The 18338-nt window shown below is 36.5% G+C and overlaps 1 protein-coding gene across 1 annotated transcript; it reads left to right on the top strand.

Moving 5' to 3' along the window:
• Positions 1-5193: 5193 nt before the first annotated feature.
• On the top strand, positions 5194-17551 carry LOC148275713 (uncharacterized). Its single transcript, XM_088235318.1, has 7 exons — positions 5194-5309; positions 8486-8669; positions 9502-9647; positions 12647-12820; positions 13046-13156; positions 14217-14291; positions 15855-17551. The coding sequence occupies exons 1-7, from the start codon at positions 5255-5257 to the stop codon at positions 17219-17221; spliced, it is 2112 nt and encodes a 703-aa protein (XP_088091444.1). The 5' UTR covers positions 5194-5254; the 3' UTR covers positions 17222-17551.
• The last annotated feature ends 787 nt before the right edge of the window (positions 17552-18338 follow it).

The raw sequence follows: 18338 nt of genomic DNA, 5'->3' as shown, positions 1-18338 counted from the left end.
GAAAAAAAGAATCGAAGTTTACTATTAACAAAACAATCGTAACACAAATCGCTATTGTCATAAGGTCCTGTCCGTGCGTGTTCACACGACGACAATGCGGTTGCGCGCTGTGCTAGGGGTAAACATTGTTTCGCGGAGACAGCCTGCCCGTCTGTCTCCGTGGCTCGGAACAATGTTCTGTCCTACAATTGCTGTTTACACATGGACAATCGTCGAGTCCTGGGACAGAACAGTATTGTATTGCCCACGTGTTAACGGCCTTTTATTGTGAAAATCACAGTTTGAAATCGATGAATGCTTGGGGAATGAGGCCGGAATCTTAAGAGGATATGTGGCGGAGTTAGCAGTTTGATGAATCGGTATTTGAAGATGGTTTTTCTGTCATTCTCTCCGATACTGTGCGGAAAAAAAAATACACAGCAAACTGATCGATCGAGGTCTCATATTTCCCTTTTCTGCACCTAAAAAAACTGAACCGATTCAGTCTTTTATTTTAAATTATACTTCTTCTTTTACCAAGTAGATAATTCAACAATGTTTTGAGTATGTTTTATTTATTTATTGACACTTTATATACATATACAATAAATACACATATAAGGGCGGGCATATTGCCTTAAGGCAATTTCTTCCTACCTACCCAAACCGTTCAGTTTGAGAAAATTATAAATATATGGACATATTGAATCTTACAATTTTATACAAAAATTAAAAGCAAAGATTAACAAAAATAAATATATGTATAAAAAAAAAATAACACTTTACTATGAAGAGAGGAGAGGGGATGGGAAGGAAAGAAGAAGGATAAAGGAACAATTTAAATATTTAGGTAGTGACATTTCAATCTTGACTTAAATGTAAATAAAGAAGGGGCGTCTCTAACATTAGTGGGTAGATTATTCCACAATCGAGCGGCTACTACTGTGAAAGAGGAGGCAAAAAAATTAGAGCTATGTTCAAATGCTTGCAGACTGGCTGGCTTTGGACATACTCAAAACATTGTTGAAATAGTTTTCATGTTTATTTACCGTATTTCCTAAGACGGCAGATAAAACTGGGCGCTTTTGAGGGTTTTCGGATGGTCCTAGCTCTCAGAAGAAACAATTTATCAATAAACCAAAACAATAGAGACACGCCAATGGTAGTTATCTATCTTCTTCTTTTCCACGTCCGCTCCTAAGTGGAGCATGTGGACATCACCAGTTGCCCCCGGGAGACCCTGTCGCCAGCGTGTAAAAATTTCATTACTCTAGTGTCATTATTCAGGGGGCAGATTAGACTTTAAATTATTTATCAAAAAGACATGTTTTTGTTAAACAAGCGAACATATATATTTGCCGAATTCCTGGGGAGAAATACGGGATTACGTTAGTATGAAGGAAGGTCAGACGGCGTGTATCCTCTGAAGCATGGAGACCGACATATCTCCACTTATCATTTCCCTATCTGAAACCCAGTGATGCGTAGAGCACTGTATTGGCACTCCATTCAAGATCATTTTTGTTACATGAAAGTTAAGGTGATCAGTCTTACGCCTCAGGTTCGAATTCGGGGACAGTGAAATATTGCCGGGAATCGAACCCGGGACCTCGAGAATGGTCGGCGAAAGCGCCAACCGCTACAATACAAGGCCGACTTATTCCCACTTGATTTCCTTTTCATTAGCCGCTGAGTCGAAGACGCTCATCCAAGATTCGCAAGTAAAATGGTGTAAACAAAGTATTAAAAGATTCTTATAAAATGCAAAATAATATCGTCTATGTAAGTTCAATACCGCGGAAGGAACCATTTGTCGAAATCTTTAGGAGGGGCAAAAACCTTGCAATATTTTGAAATAAATTTAAATGCTGTTCTATTAAACAGTACTAAATTTTCAGGAAAAAAAATTGTGATAGTTTGGTCATAACTTTCAAATCAAATGAGATGATTTCAACCTATAAAGAACTTTCAATGTAAAATAACTATTATTTTGATAATAACAGTACACATTAAAATAGTGTATCGATTACAATGAAAAGTTAACATATATCTTCAACTTTATCTACAAAGTAAAATGAAGTTTTCTGTATGAAAAGCCGAATATGCATACATTTTTTTCCTTTTTAACATGTTCAATTATAGGTTACCGATGAAGATACTTTGAATGATCATGCCATAGAATTAAGAATAGTCCAGAAATCAAACAGAAGGCGACTAAACTACTCTTGAACGAATAGTTTTACATTTTGACCCATTAGTTTCTTTGTAAACGTCGCTCAGTACACAACTCCCGATTTGAATTCAACTATGCCGTGTTGTGTCGTTTTATATTGTAGAAATGCTGCTGGATCAACAAGAAACAGGATGGGATCACATTTCATGTGTAAGTAGCTAACGCTACTCAAATAATGTATTATTTTTCCACCTGTCAGATTGTCAAAGAAAACAAAATGGACATTCAAATATGATTCCATGCTCCTTCTGGACTATTCTTAATTTTATGGATCATGCAAATATACTCATTTTCGTACACAAATATCGATTTTTCTTTATAGACAGTCGAAGATAACTCTGTTTACTTCCGTAAGCAGTAATTAACAAGCAGACTATTGGTCAATTTTGATATTTAAATACATCAATCAATCGATCAATAAATTCCGAACAAACGTATTTTGGTTCATACTCTGTATTGATTTTAAATAGACGATATTTTCTATGTAATGTTGATAATCCATACTATATTATTATTAAAAATGTTCATAATAGTTCTAAAATTTGGCAATGTGTTATAAAAGGTTATCCAAAAAGTTTATTAATAAATTAGTTACGTAAAAAAATGTATATTGTATATTTTTAAGAATAATTTATAATCTGTACGTCAATAGTATTGAAAATGCAGTAGCCATTTTGTGGCGAAACAAAGATAGACTATGCAAAATGGGGATTCATTCCGTTTTTGAAATCCTCTGCCTAAATTTATAGTGTTGCCGCTGTAAAAAATAATTAAATAGGCGACGAAAATATATTATTGTATAAAAATATTTAACGCTTTTATATCTAAAGAAAGAGTATTTACGTAAAATTGTACATACAAAGTGGCGAGACTCGGAGGATTTATATGCATATATTTGTGATTTTTGTAAATTTTTAAGGAGTGTAAAGAAATCGATGTAAATATGATTGATATACGGTTGTCAGCTAAAGTGGCATAAAATATAATATTTTGTACTGTTATTATTTTATTCAAATTAATAAATTATAATTTAATGTTTTTAAAAAAATTGTTTCATTTTTCACCTTGTATTGTCAATACTGTGGTCGATTACTTATCCAGCGGTGCATAGGGCACCACGTTGATTACTACAACTGCAATTCCCCAGTATATATTGAACATTTGATAATATTTATATGAAATACAATGCTTGACATATAATTCAACATAAAAATATAAAATCAGCTTTAAAACTAAGATAAACCTAATTATTAACGACGTTCTTACAAGGTTACATTATTTTGCAAAAACGTTAGAGATGGACAAATTGATCAATGTAAATTGATTGAATAAAAAAATAATTCATTTGATGCTGTTTATAAAAAAAGCTATAAATATCTTATTTTTTGGTGAATAATTGTCTTAAACACACTAAAATGGGCTTGTTTTTTTGTTTTTATATCAATTTTCGGAAACAGTTTTATGTTTACATGAAAAAACTGATAAAATCGATTTGATCAGGATCAGTAATTTCCCATCACTAGTGACATTAGTTTGACAGCTGTGATTTTAATCGAGCTATATTTTAAAGACTATAAGTATTCATCGTGATGTAAAGCTTAGTGCATTTGACTCCCTTGCCTAAGTTGTGAGGTTTGATTCCCAGCTGGATTAATGCGAAATATTTGTTTAAATCTCAGAGTTATAATTCTCCAGAGAAGCCTTTAAGCCAGAGATTGCCACACGTTAGCTCGTAAGCTACCCGTAGCTCGCCTAGGCTTTTTCGGTGGCTCGCAGAGGATATTAAATTTGCCTAGTAAATTTTATTATTGAACTACGAAAATAAATAAAAAAATTACTAAATTTCAACGAAATGCTTAAAAGGTTGCTGTTAACGTTTTCCACTATGAAGGTTCATGTATTTTCTTCTTTACCCCTAGATATTCAGTCAATTTTTTTTTCTTCAAAATATATACCATTGTATGCATTGATATTGTATGCATGTCTTTTCCGATTTCATTAAGAGATGGCGCCACCGAACAGTACGCAGCGTATGAATTTGACACTACGTCAGTTTTTTCGTCTGACCTACAAACATACACAAGTTAAGTCCGCCAAACAACGGCGTCTGTGTTGTATCATTCAGTGATCATGTCAACGTTTGTGCCTGAAAAATAACATTTGCGGTACTCAGTGGCACAACCAATACTATTGCAGTCCTCTATGCACTTACTGGATGTGGATAGGAAATTTATGTTATAGTATTAATTAATACATATCACGAACATTAAAAAAAATACATAAAACCTCTCTTTAGCCAATCAGAATTCGGTATTATGTTTTAAAATATGCTAGAATCTGTAGATTTCAGATTTTTGAATGGTATTACAGCAAAACTCCAATTAACTGTATTGATAAGTGCCAAACGTTATCCGGATATGAAAATTTCCCGATAGTTGAATTGACCATTAAATTAAGGCAATTTTTGAAAGAAAAGCGCTAAATTTACTCTAAGATCACCTTTTTTATTGCTTTTGAAATAGTACAGCGAAATGAAATCACATCTATTTGACAAAGAAACTTGTTTGCCGTTTTTTATTTGTTATTATTACATCTTAATTTTTTATTTCGTAATAACGATCCGGATATTTAGCAATCCGGAAGACTGAAGTCCGAATAAACGGAGTTTTACTGAAAATTAAAAGTTGTCTTCAATAAAACTGTTGTAGTCTTCCCATTTTAAAAATGTATTATGATAAGCATTGCTTACAGCGAAATCCCGTACCGAGAAATGTATTTTGTCAAACAGTTGTTTTTAGCAAACTTTATTACATTTTTATAATTTGGCACTAACTTAACTTAACTTAACACTAACCCAAATAATATTTCTACAGGATTTTACTATTATTTTATCAAGTACCTAAATACATAAGTTAACTGGTTGAAAACAGAATCTCGTTAGCCATATAAATGGCAACAAAAGTATCATGGCAACACGAAAATAAACATGGCGTAACAAATTGTTTCATCCGTCAAAACATGTAGTTGTAGCGAGCAAAAATAATGCTCCAATTACATATAATTTCGTTATTATTTACTGTTTGTTTAGTTTATTCAGGTAAATACAATTTATTTTTAATTTCACTATGACGTAACTCCGCAAAACAACACAACTGTTGTGTGAAATCACTGCTTCAAATGTCAACTTCATCGATCATGAAATTTTCGGTCGGCGATGTTACATTAATTTAATAATATTTACACGTCAAGCGCTCCTGTAATGTTTGTATTAAATGTATTTAACTAATTCACACTGTTTTGCATAAAATATTGACCAAAAAATACTAGGTTTTCGTAGCTATTTCAAAGTATTCTATGAACATTTCCTCTTTGATCTGTGTTTTAAATGTTTTAATTTATACATATATTATGACAGCGGTTTGATGCAAAATGCGAAGTAAATAATATTTTTTGTTTCAAATACCTTAAAATAAATATATATTTTATTTTATTAGAAAACATATGACGGGTACATGGCTAAAACGATCTCCTTGCATTTTTTGGATTTTAAAGATATTAATGTCATATTTTCTCCCGAATTAGTTTGATAAAATGGAATATTGTAAACTAAAAAAAATGTGGCTCCCCATCTTATAAATTGTAGGAAATAAATATGGGGTCACGGTCAGAAAAAAAAGTCACAATGTGGCGATTGCTGTAGCGCGCTCATTTTTGTCATTTCAAAAAGGTTTAAAACATTTAAAAAATCGAATGAATTTTTTCTGTGATTTTATGTAAAAAATATATGTTACATTAATTGAAGTATGCTCGTACGAGGTTTTCCCGTAATTTGATTTACAATTGAACTTGGTTATTACGAGGAAGATGGGAATTTTCAAAACAATTATCTAATTCCCTACCATCAAACATTAAACCGGCTTTCTAAACAACTAATAATACAGGAACATTGTTAAAAAATCACAAAGACAAAGTCCATAAATATAATAAATCTGGAATATACCAATTAAATTGTAATGATTGCGATTCAATCTACATTGGAAAAACTAAAAGAAACTTTAATATTAGAGCAAAAGAACACTTAAATAATAATAATTTTTCTGAATTCGCAAATCATCTGATAGAAAATAATCAGAACTTCAATAAAGACGCTGGATTAAAAGTGCTTCAAGTTGAAAATAAAATTAGACAACTTAGAAATTAAAAAAGCGATTCATAATAAGAAAACAATAATCAATAACCAAATAAACAATCATTCTTTTAGTCCTCTCCTGTCTTACTTCGAAAATAATGATATCAAATTACCACCCGTGTAAGGAAAAAACGACTTGATTTATTGGGTCCACGTGTGGTATTTAGTGAACATGATAAAAATAAAAAAGGAATCAATTCATTAGTTACGTAAACCTTGACGAAGAAGCTTGTTTGCTTTAATACCGGTCGGTGAAAAATAAAAATTAGTGGTTAAAAACAAAGTTGTTTTATTTATTTTATTAAGATGGGACTGACTAAATTTGCTCATTTTAAATATTACTCGTTATACCAGATAAAGGTTTTTTAAATCCAATCGCCATTGCCTACTGTCACTATTGATAATTATAATTAGGGACGAGGTTCTCAACTTTTTTAAAGTTCAAGATAAGCAATTAGCAAAAATTGACAAATCTGCTTTCCTTCCACACTTTTTACTATTATTTGCTTTTTATATATCTTGATATTTTTTCATTATACGTATAATGAGTTAGAAACTACCTTAAATATATCTTCTCTTCCAGACCGTCGAAATAAACCCGACCTTAGAAGGTCCTAGAAGGACTAGAGTCCTTGTGAAAATTCTCAACTCACTCTTTGATGCGCCTGAATTACTGAGCTCAATAAAATTAAATATCCCAACTAGAAATCTCAGACAAAACTTACTCTTTCATACCGATAACCATAGAACTAACTATGGTTTTCATTCCCCTATGCCCAGAATTCTCAGGTCTGCCAACAAACATACCAGTCTTGATTTCTTTGATAACAAGTTGTCTTCTTTCAAACGACCACTGAATCAAATTCAATTATAAACACCTCTCTCCCGCTTCCACTCCCACAAAGTCTACTATTTTTTATGTCCTTAAAAATGCCGATTGGGCGTATATAGAAATATTTATTTCATCTATGGCCTTGGAAAAGCGGGGACGAAAGTAGGCTGAATGCTGTCGAAATGCGATCTCAGGCGAATGTGTGGTAAAACTATGCACGATAGATGCACAAATGTCGAGATCCATACATTATGTAAGGCTGAGAAGAGCATTATCGACAAAATTAAGAAAGAAGCTCTGCGCTGGTTTGGTTATGTAGAGCGAATGGACAGCGAAAGAACTGCTAAGAATATTTACAATGCGAATGTTGATGGATGCAGAAATAGAGGAAGACCGAGAAAGACATGACCAAATCCAACAAATACTTGAAGATGGACATGTCAAAAGTCGAAATAATCGGCGCGCGTGCATGAGAAGATGTATGAATGTAGAAGAAGCGAGATCTGTATGCAAAGATAGAGTGATGTGGCGTTCTATCCTCTCTGCTTACCCTTACGAGGAAACGGCGTGATGGTTTGTTGTTGTTGTTAATAATTGACCAATTACAATAGGTATGGAGAACATTTTTGAGAAAGGTCTAGGCATTTACAGGGCTTATGACCTGTCGTTGGCTGGTTTAAGTGGCCACTTTACACACTGTAACATTCACCATTTTGCCTATGTTTGAACATTCCTTATAATTTCTTCCCATGTATTTCTTTTTACTGGATTTTTGGTGATACTAAAATAATATCAACTGACATTTACATTTACATTAAACATGCATAAATAAAAAACTCATTTATGAATAAAGTGCACCCCTGTTGGTGAGAAGAGCCGAGTTTGACATTTGTAAAAAAAAATCCATATTTGAAAATTAATTATTTTTAGAATTCAACCATAAACACGTACCTAGGTACCTACTTATCAATTCAAAGTCTTTTTCCAAGCTAATAGCAGGCAAGCCAACGTTCGGGCAGGACAATGTCTGTCGGGTCCGCTAGTAGTAAATAAAATGAAACAAGCTAATATTGCTTACCTCGTTAAGTTTACAAAAAATTATCACTTGACCAGTAGTAATGATATAATTTTTCCTTGTTTTTCCTAAAACCAGTGCTGGGACTCAGTTTCGGCACCACCCTCTGGTTATAAAGTAATATTTACTAACATCAGTCAAAATGTAACCGTTAAAATGCTATCGCTGTCCCCTCAGGCCTGGCCGAGCTCGCCTTGCCCGAGGAGTCGGGTTTCCCGGAGATCAGCGCCCTCGGCCAGAATGCCTCCAGCGACACCGTCGTCAGCTGGCTCGGGGACAACCTGACCCTGGCTTGCTCCTCCGCCGGGGACCAGATCGTGGACCTCGCCTGGCTGCCGCCGCAGAACCGAAAACAGCTCAGGTAGAGTATGAAATGAAGAATTGATTATTGAACTTCTTCAGTGCCTCGATTATGATCGCTATCTTCATCTGTATATATGGAGACGGTATACTTAACTTCTGTACTATCTGTATCTACCTCGGTATGTTCTACGTACTTGTCATATCGACATCATATGATCGAAACAAGACAATGGAATGACAGCAAACAATTAGTCCGCATTCCTTACGTCATTAACATTTAAAATAGTTCTCATTTATATTTTAAATAGGCTTCTGTAATAAAAAGTGCTCACTTCAAAGCGATTATAAACTCCAATAAATCCCAACTCAAGTAAAAAATGCTCGCTTGAACATGAATTTTGCATGACTTTTGGAAATCACCTAGACAGTACGCTTAATGATCGTCTGTATGTATCTACCGATCTGTACCGATCGACTACAAAGCCGGCTCCTTTAACGTCTCGATACATACACTAAAAGATAGTAAAACAGATGGAAAAAATATAATAACTAATTTTTTTTTAGAGTGGTAACTTTCTAACGCCTAGATACTCTTATTTGTTAATAGGACAGAATCTAGCGACATTATTTTCACACCTAGGCGTTCGTTTTATCAAAGTGACAGACCGGCAGTAGTCCGAGGGCGCCGGTACAGGAGGCGTATTCAGTTCAGTGCTGATTTTTTTTTTTTTAGAAGTACCCGTCTCTTCGTCAGGACACCAATTAAACCAACATTGAAAACTCACTATACACCTTCACTAAAGTGGTTAAACCTTTTGTTGATTTTTCAAAATATGTCACAAGTTTTCCCAAAAAAAAATATTCATTTATACTGACATTTTATTTCTCAGTTCTAGGTCATCTATTTGGACGGTGGACAGGTCCTTGTGGCTTTCTGTATTTCGTTTGACACACAATGATGCCGGTATATACACGTGTGTCAACTCTAAGGACAGCGCTAAATCTGCCCACGTGTTGGTCGTCATCAAACTCAAGAGTGAGTTGTTTACTCAGAGTAATAATGCGTAAGCTATAGAGGAGCCCAAACGTTGAAAAACTTTTCTATGACAATTAGTATTAAGCTAGCTACAGTTCGCAAAAAAACAATGGGCAGTACTCGGGTTGAGAATTGCTTAATCAATATTAATTTCCACTGTAATGATGTCATGATTAAATGTGAAATCACTGTGAATGGGGGTTATACTAAAACAAGTAGAGAAATCTGTGTATCTGGGAAGCATGTTTACTAGGGATGGAATCACTGAGAAAGATATTGAAAGGAGGGTGAGTGCCGGAAACAGAGTGAACGGTGCACTTAAATCAACCTTGGCAAATAAATGTTTGTCGCCTGAGGCAAGATTAGCAGTTCACAATGGAGTCCCGGTCCCGACTCTGATGTTTTATTTTAGAAATTTATTGCATAAAATAAGTATACATATTTAATAACAGGGAATCTATATAAAACTAGTGAATAAAAAATGAAAACGAATTATGGACTGGGAATAACAGAGTTGAAAGAAGGCTGAATGCTGTAGAAATGCGATCTCTCAGGCGAATGTGTGGTAAAACTATATACGATAGATGCACAAATGTCGAGATCCGTACATTATGTAAGGCTGAGATAATCACTATCGACAAAATCAAGAAAATATAGATGGGAGATGCATTATTTTTACCTTGCTTATAATATACAAGGTTTATATTTCAAAAAGTGGAATTTTCTGCAATTAAATATCTTGAAATTTATCTAAACTATTGGGATCAGGGGGGATATATTAATGTGGGCTAATCAGGGACTTCTTAGCATTTGCTCACGTGGAGATGAAACCACTTAAAACTCTTCAGGAGAAGCCGGCCTGTTGGCAGCAGTCAACAGGCCTTCCGTTCCACTAGAGGAGTGTTCGGCATTTCTTTCCCTACTTTGGTTTATTTGACCAATTGCCTGCGCTACATTGACCATGTATGATACTACCTCTCGTTTGAGTTCTAAACAAAATGGCTGCCAGCAGAGTGAAGTTGTCGCTAACCAAAAATATGTAACGGTTTCCTTCTATGCAGTATAACAATAGGGCCCCTCTATAGCTAGTGCATTATTACTCTGAGGTTGTGTATAATTTCATTATTTTAAAATCTGATTAAGCTAGGAATTATCTAGTACACTGGAACCTTATTTTACACAGTTTCGAAATAACACAGTCCTAAAATTAAATTAAATCTCTTCTTATATTCCTCCACGAATGCTAAAAATAGACAAGTCACGCATTCAAATCATCATAACATGATTTGAATAAATCACGGCCTGCCTATTTTCTAGCATTCGTTTAGGAAGATGCAAATAAATATGTCTAAATTTATTGCAACAGAGAAGGAAAACATTTTTGAGAGAAAAATATAGACATCTAGGCAATAAAAGGGCTTATGACCTGTCATTGGCTGGTTTAAGTGCCCACTTTGCACATTATGTTTAGACATCCACATTTCTTCAACTCTTCCATCTGTTGACTTTTGCGAAGTAAAAAATATAAAGAAGTTTAGGAAATGTGGATGTTTAAACATAGATGTGATAAAACAAGGATGTGATAAAGTGTACATAGGACAAGCAGTGTAAACTTGGGCATCCTGACAAATCTGCAATAGCGGAACACTTTATGACACCGGAAATTTTTTCGCCTTCGAACCAAAAATTTGGTTCAGCCGGATGAATCTCACCCACGTGATAAAGGTTTCGGCTTTTTTACTTCTCAAAGGTCAACAGAAGGAAGAGTTGAGGAAATTCGGATGTTCAAACATAGGCAGAATGGTGAATGTTACACAGATCTGGTCAAAAAATTAAGTAAAAATAAATTGCAGAGTCATCTGCAGGCGATAACTAGTAATTAATTTAACTCGGATAGAGTCTTAGCTGCATAAATAAAGTAATTTGCTTTAATACTTAACCTCAATATCAAATACATAGATGGCGCTCCAAACGCGCTAGCGAAAGCTTTCCTTGTTTCATGACATATATACAAAAACCAAAAATGTCACCGATATGGATATTCGCTAATAAGCGGAATGGGGAATGTTGTAGTATCTACATAAAAGTGGCCACTTGAACCCAACCTATGACAGGTCATAAGCCCTGTAAACGCTCGAATATCCATAATCTTGAAACAAAAATTCTACCCATCTCTGTAGTGATATAAATAATAATGTTACACAGTGTGTAAAGTGGCCACTTAAACCAGCCAATGACAGATCATAAGCCCTTTTATTGCCTTGACTTCCATATTCCCTTCTCGAAAATGTTTTCTCCCTCTGCTGTGACGAATTTAGATCTAAATAACTCCCTAGGGAGGAAATCCGGCCTGTCTGCAAACATTTGGACAATAGTGTTAAGCAAACAGCAATATCCATCAGCCATTTTATTCGACCAATGACAGGCTTGAGATTAAAATTTTCAAAATGGCCGTGCCATACAAATATTAAGAAAGTTTTTTGAATGTGTGTTTCTATTAAAGCTAATTTATTAGTATCTTAGAGTTTAAGTTTAGCGAAAATAACATTTCTGACATAAAGACTCTCTTTGGAGTTTGCTATCTGTGCCTTCAATGCTCTCATTTCACCATTATGTGCGAAAGTCGAGGGCCTATTGTATTTAACTTTCAAAATCTTAATGTAAAATTTGTAAAACAACTTTATGTAAAAGCTCTGTTACTATACGCACACAAATATTATTCTCTACCTTCCATAACTTCTTTCACAAATACAATAGTTACTAGATACTCCACCCTGATGTTAAATTGCTTATTATGTTTATGATAATTAGGTTAATTAGATTAATTACGTTTTTTTAAGTTATAATTTTTATGTTAACTATGTTAAATAATTAATTTAAGGCATGTTTCACATTTTGTAAAATGTTTCCCTCGGCACGGGACACTGTTAGGGAACATTATTCTGTATAAAAAAAGAACGTAAAAGTATAAATAAATTAAATATAATTTTTCCTTCCAGGGCCGATATCGTTCTGCAGCGCTAGCAGCATGTTCTCTTGCGAGCAGCCGGAGAGGGACCACTCCCCGGGGGCCCGCTGTGTGGCCAACAGCTTCGTGTGCGACGGACGGCCGGACTGTCCCAACGGGAGGGACGAGACCCCCGACACCTGTCACACGGACGACCCCTGCAAAGGTACGGGCCCGACGAGCGTCTTCCTTTATCGGTATATCGCTCCCCGTGGGCGCAAAAATGCAGAAATACGATCCGGATAGTCGGAGGTCGGATAATTGGAGTTCTACTGTACTCGTTTTCTTTAACCTGTCAAACGGAACCAACTTTCTGGATATACCTCGTACATTACCCGACTCTTCCAGGTGTTAACGCCTGAGAATTAAAAATTATTCTATTGTTTTACAGATAAAATTATGTGCAGCGATGGGCGTTGTATACCCAAAGAATGGTGTTGCGATACTCGGAAAGGCCACCTTTGCTTGCCACACTCGTGCTGTCCACAGCTGGCCATAGTCGGTAAGTGCAACACCAATACAAGATACTAATTGTCGTCGTTTCCTCACTGTGTTCCTAACACAAGAAACCGAACAAAGAGAACATGAAACTATGTAGCAAAGACCAACAAGGACAATAAAATAATGCTATACCATGTATTCATAAACACGATAAACATAAACACTTCGAGCTAAACCATGCCAATCCATCTTCACCCCACACTGTTTTAGTGGCGAGAAGATCTACGAAAAGCCAAAAGATCTATCCCATAGAATTCCAAGTTGTGTGACAAATTGACTAATCTACACATTCTGGCGTTGGGGCATAAAAACAAAAGTTTCTCTTAGAGAGTTTAATAAATAGCAGATGTTGACTTTTGGTGACACGGTTGGTACATGAAAAGAAATTGATTGCAACAGAGATGGGACATCACTTGGAGCATTAAGTATTTTCAAAATACATATAAGGTCCGTCTCCGTCAATATCAATAACACAAAGGAAAATAACCCGTTTTTTTTACCTACTTTTTTACAATAACCCAATGATTTTTTTACCTACTTTTTGAAAAATAACCCGTTGATTTTTTGCCTCCTTTTTAAAAAATAACTATGATTTTTTACCTACTTTTTGAAAAATAACCTGATGATTTTTTACCTACTTTTTGAAAAATAGCCCGATGATTTTTACCTACTTTTTGAAAAATACCTCAATGATTTTTTTACCTACTTTTTGAAAAATCCTCAATGATTTTTTTACCTACTTTTTTGAAAAATAACCCGATGATTCTTTACCTACTTTTTAAAAATAAATCGATGATTTTTTACCTCCTTTTTGAAAAATAACCCTATGATTTTTTACCTCCTTTTTGAAAAATACCCCAATAATTTTTTTACCTACTTTTTGGAAATTAACCTGATGATTTTTTACCTTCTTTTTGAATAATAATCCAAGATGAATATTGAGTAATAAATAAAGATTTGTAAACATATACGCAGACTTCTCTTATTTTTTCCCAAACCCCGTATTCCGCCATTTGTACATTTATCGATTGTTGGATCAAGATTGTGATGTTTGATTCTAGAACGTACCGGAGGTGGGTTAAGGAGCCGGAGACCCGGCGCACCCCTGCTCCAAGCCACCGTTTACACTATTGCGGGTAATTTTTCCTCTTTTCTCTTGTAATGTATTCATCTTTAAATTGTGTTTGTTATATATATTGTTTTACTATAAATATCCTAAATAAATTCATCATCATTCCCTTTCTCCCCTAATGGTGCGTAGGGCACTGCATTGGTACACCAATCGCTGCGTATCTCGATCATTTTTTTTGCAATACGAAGGTAAGATGATCAGTCTTACGCTTCAGGTACCAGTCCGGGGACTATCAAATACAGTTTTACGTTTTTCAAGAGAGTAGCAAAAAAGTGTTAAACTGAGAAAATTAAAAACTGCAGAAAAATCGTAAAAACTGTCATAATTGGGGATTATTCATATTTACCTTTGATTTCATAAAAAATATTTTGTATTTTTTCAATCAATACCACAATGTGTTTTTTTTTATTGAATAAAAAAAAAAAACATGTTTAAATAACTTTATGTGGGTACTTAACCTTAAAAACACTAAAATTAAAATTTGAGTTTGCGTAAAATGCTTTTTTCCCTAAATATTGATAGATTTTATTTATATGGTATCACTTTTTTTAGTATGGCACCACAGGATTTCAACTGTCATTTACATCGCGTCAAAACTGTTTCACACTTTTATGATAACTGTTTAAACAATCTTCTTTCCAAATTTTGTTTATAACTTCAAATAATATTTATATTGCCAAATTTTTTAACTTTCTGCATCGTAATTTATTGATGTAAAAATTTTATTCTTCCTAAACATGCGCCAACCGCATGTCACAATTCAGCGAAATGTCAAAATTAGACACTTTATTAAAATGGTCAATTACACTAAACTACTTTAAATTTAGTTTGAGACAACAATTTACACATTTTTTTTATTTACCTTGGTTTTATTCACTATTTTGGGCAAACTCGGCGGCGCGCGGCTCGGCGTCTTTTGACATATCTAATGAGTTTCGAAAAATTTTCCACACAAAACTGGAGTTATGAAAAACGTTAAGTAGGGGGATATTTGAATGAGAATGTAAGAAAAAAAATGGGATCTATACATTTCGGTATAAAAGCAGGAAAACGTAAAATTGAGTAACGTCGTCGGCCTCGTGGTGTAATGGTCAGCGCGTTTGCCTACCATGCAAGAGGTCTCGGGTTCGATTCCCGACATGGTTGATATGAAATATTTATCTTAAAGGGTGTTTTTACACTAAAAATATTTCATAGTCCCTGGACTGGTACCTGAACCGTAAGACTGATCATCTTACCTTCATGTAACAAAAATTATCAAGATACGCTGCGATTGGTGTACCAATGCAGTGCCCGATGCACCACTAGGTACGGAAAGGGAATGATGATGATGAATAATAAACGCCGATTTTCAGAACTGAACTGAACTGAAGCCATTTACGCTGCCCCATGGAAATGTTTAAATTTAAGCATAAAATGAGTTCAAATGAACTCTTGTAATATGTAACTTTTTTAGATTTCACGTTTTGCAAGATCACCATCGATCAGCATACTACTCTCAACAGCGTGCCTTCCACAAAAAGGTTAAAATGTATTGTCAAACTGTAATTTTGATTGTCTTTTCCAGCTTGCCTGCTTATACTCCTCATCACAGTAGCGCTTCTCATCTCGGCCCTGTGTCGAGCTCGCCTCAAGAGGGCGTCCCGCTACAGCGCCAACCCGGAGACCCAACCGGAATCCGCCTCCCAGAGCCCCGACGAGTGGGGCTACAGCCCCGTCCCGGACAGGGACAATGCGGAGACCGGCTCTCCCATTTACACGAGGCCCAGGGACCCCGACCTTCCGTCCTATTCGGAAACTCAGTCCGATCAAACGCAACCCCGACGCCCGACAGACTTCGGCATGAGCACATTAGCGAACGCCATCTTCAACTCGAGATATCGTCCTGTACCCCGAGTCGACGCCTGCACCGCATTCGTAGACGCCAGCGACTCGGACAGCTCCTGCAGATCGCCCGGTAGTCACACGTTCAACATGTACACTTCGCCTAGCAGGACCAACGACCCGCGAGTCCATTCCCCGTCGGATCGCGATTCGTATCGCCGAAGAATGCGCCGCGCAAACGCCCTCGATCGCATCTTGGATCGGTTCGGTCTCAATGCTCCGTACGCCGTGGAACGCGACGGCGTCGAAACCCCCGCCACAGAAAACGGCCGACGACAATTCGTGTCTTCGATTCTCGGACGATTACGCAACGGGTTTAACAGAAACGAAGCCAACAGCGTCGCTTGCCCGGAAAGGCGTCGGCCCGATACACCCAACGTGTTAGAACTGAGTCTAGATGAAATGGACACTTCTACTAACGACGATACTTACACATTGAATGGGCGCACTATTCGTTTGCTCGGCGCGAGCTTCGAAGAGCGACCGGACCTGTATAGCCTCGGCCTTCAGGGACTTTATATCGTCGATGGAATCGTAGAAAACTTCAACAGATTTGTCGGCAGGCCGGTTTTACCGCCCCCGTACTCTGAGGTAGCGAACGCCGTGCCTCCGAACGCCCTCGGGCCGCCTCCCCCCTACGTGAGCAGAGAGAACCTCGCGGCGTTACCGGGTTGCAGTGTCAACGTATCGGAAAACAGCGCGGTACAAGAAGAGCTGAGCATGCAAGATGCCAATTCGTCTCCGGATGTTTTGACGCCCGGAACGCCGCCGTCGTTCCAGGACGCAAACGAAGATTTCAACGGCAACAGCGAAGTCTGTCAAACAAGCACGAATTCACCGACGCTAAACAACGTAGACTTTACAGATAGGTGCAAAGTATCGAGCTCGGGTGGGTCAAACGACGATGTCTCGAACAACAATTACGACCCGGGAAACGACCAAAACGATAATCCGTCCACGATCGGCGATACTATCGCGGCGACACTTAAACGTAGCGTATTCCCACCAAACAGCCTCGAATTCATAGATTCGGACTGCGTCGCGGACTGAAAACAATTAGCTAATTAACTGCACGTAAACCGTACGCGCTTCGCAAGAATTTAGCGCCGTAGAGCTAACGACGGGTTGTACATACATACTTAATTATATTTAAATAGATTAAACGAGAATGTCTGTTTGTTTGATGCGCGAATGGTTTCGGAACGAATGTAATTTTGTTGCATCCGCTGGACGGGTGGCTGTCGCCATTTTTTCTGGCGACTATTCCAACGAATGTAAAGTTAATTTATTTTTACCAACTAAGATATTTGTTTAATGATCTTTATAGTCGAGCATTGATTAATTTTGTGATTTTAAATACATTTTATTTTATTCTGTTCACATACGGGGAAAATAATAACATCAGACCCTTGCAAAATTTCACCTGACCGCTGCAATAAATAAATTTAGCATTTTCAAACAATTATACTCCGTATTTATGGGCCATACCGCGAAACTTAGGAACATTTTTTTACAATGTAATTTTAAAAGTATCGTAATTAATTTTTCAGTAAATTTTATTTTTTAACAAAAAAAATATTTTTTTTTTTAGATTGACAGTATGAAGGCTGTCTGGAGATCGTATATTTACTCAGTGAAAACCAAATGCCGCCTATGTAACGCCTGCATAACACCTATTCTCCTCTACAAATGCGAATCGTGGCACCTCACCAGGGCCCAAAACAGCAAAATTTTGAGTTTTGAGAGTAGACGTCTCGGAAGAATCTCGGTCGTGCGGTCGTTTGACTTTGTGGGGAACGAAGTAACAAGAGAACGGATGCAGCAAACTCCGGAGACAATTGTCCCCCAGTGGAGGCGATACGGTTGGCTGGACCATATGCTGTGGATGCCTTCCGAGAGACTTGACCTCGCTTACCTATTTTGCAAGGCGTCAGGTTCTCGACGTCCCGGACGTCCGCCGCTGACTGATTGCCGGCAGTTTATGTCAGAACTACGGGACGCACAGAAGCTGGCAGCCGATAGAGATGCACGGAGGCTCTCGTGGTTACCATATGCTCCAATTAGGGAGCGGACATGGACTTATGATGATGAATTTATATGTGAAGACGATGTGAGTTCTTCCAATTGTCTCCGTTTTCAAATCGTATTAATATTTTTTTAATTCAAA

This window comes from Micrasema longulum, unplaced genomic scaffold (genome assembly GCF_059751315.1).
Source record: "Micrasema longulum isolate JH-2025_06_02 unplaced genomic scaffold, ASM5975131v1 h1tg001358l, whole genome shotgun sequence".
Taxonomy (NCBI): Eukaryota; Metazoa; Arthropoda; class Insecta; order Trichoptera; family Brachycentridae; genus Micrasema; species Micrasema longulum.
This window is presented reverse-complemented; position numbering and strand designations above follow the sequence as displayed.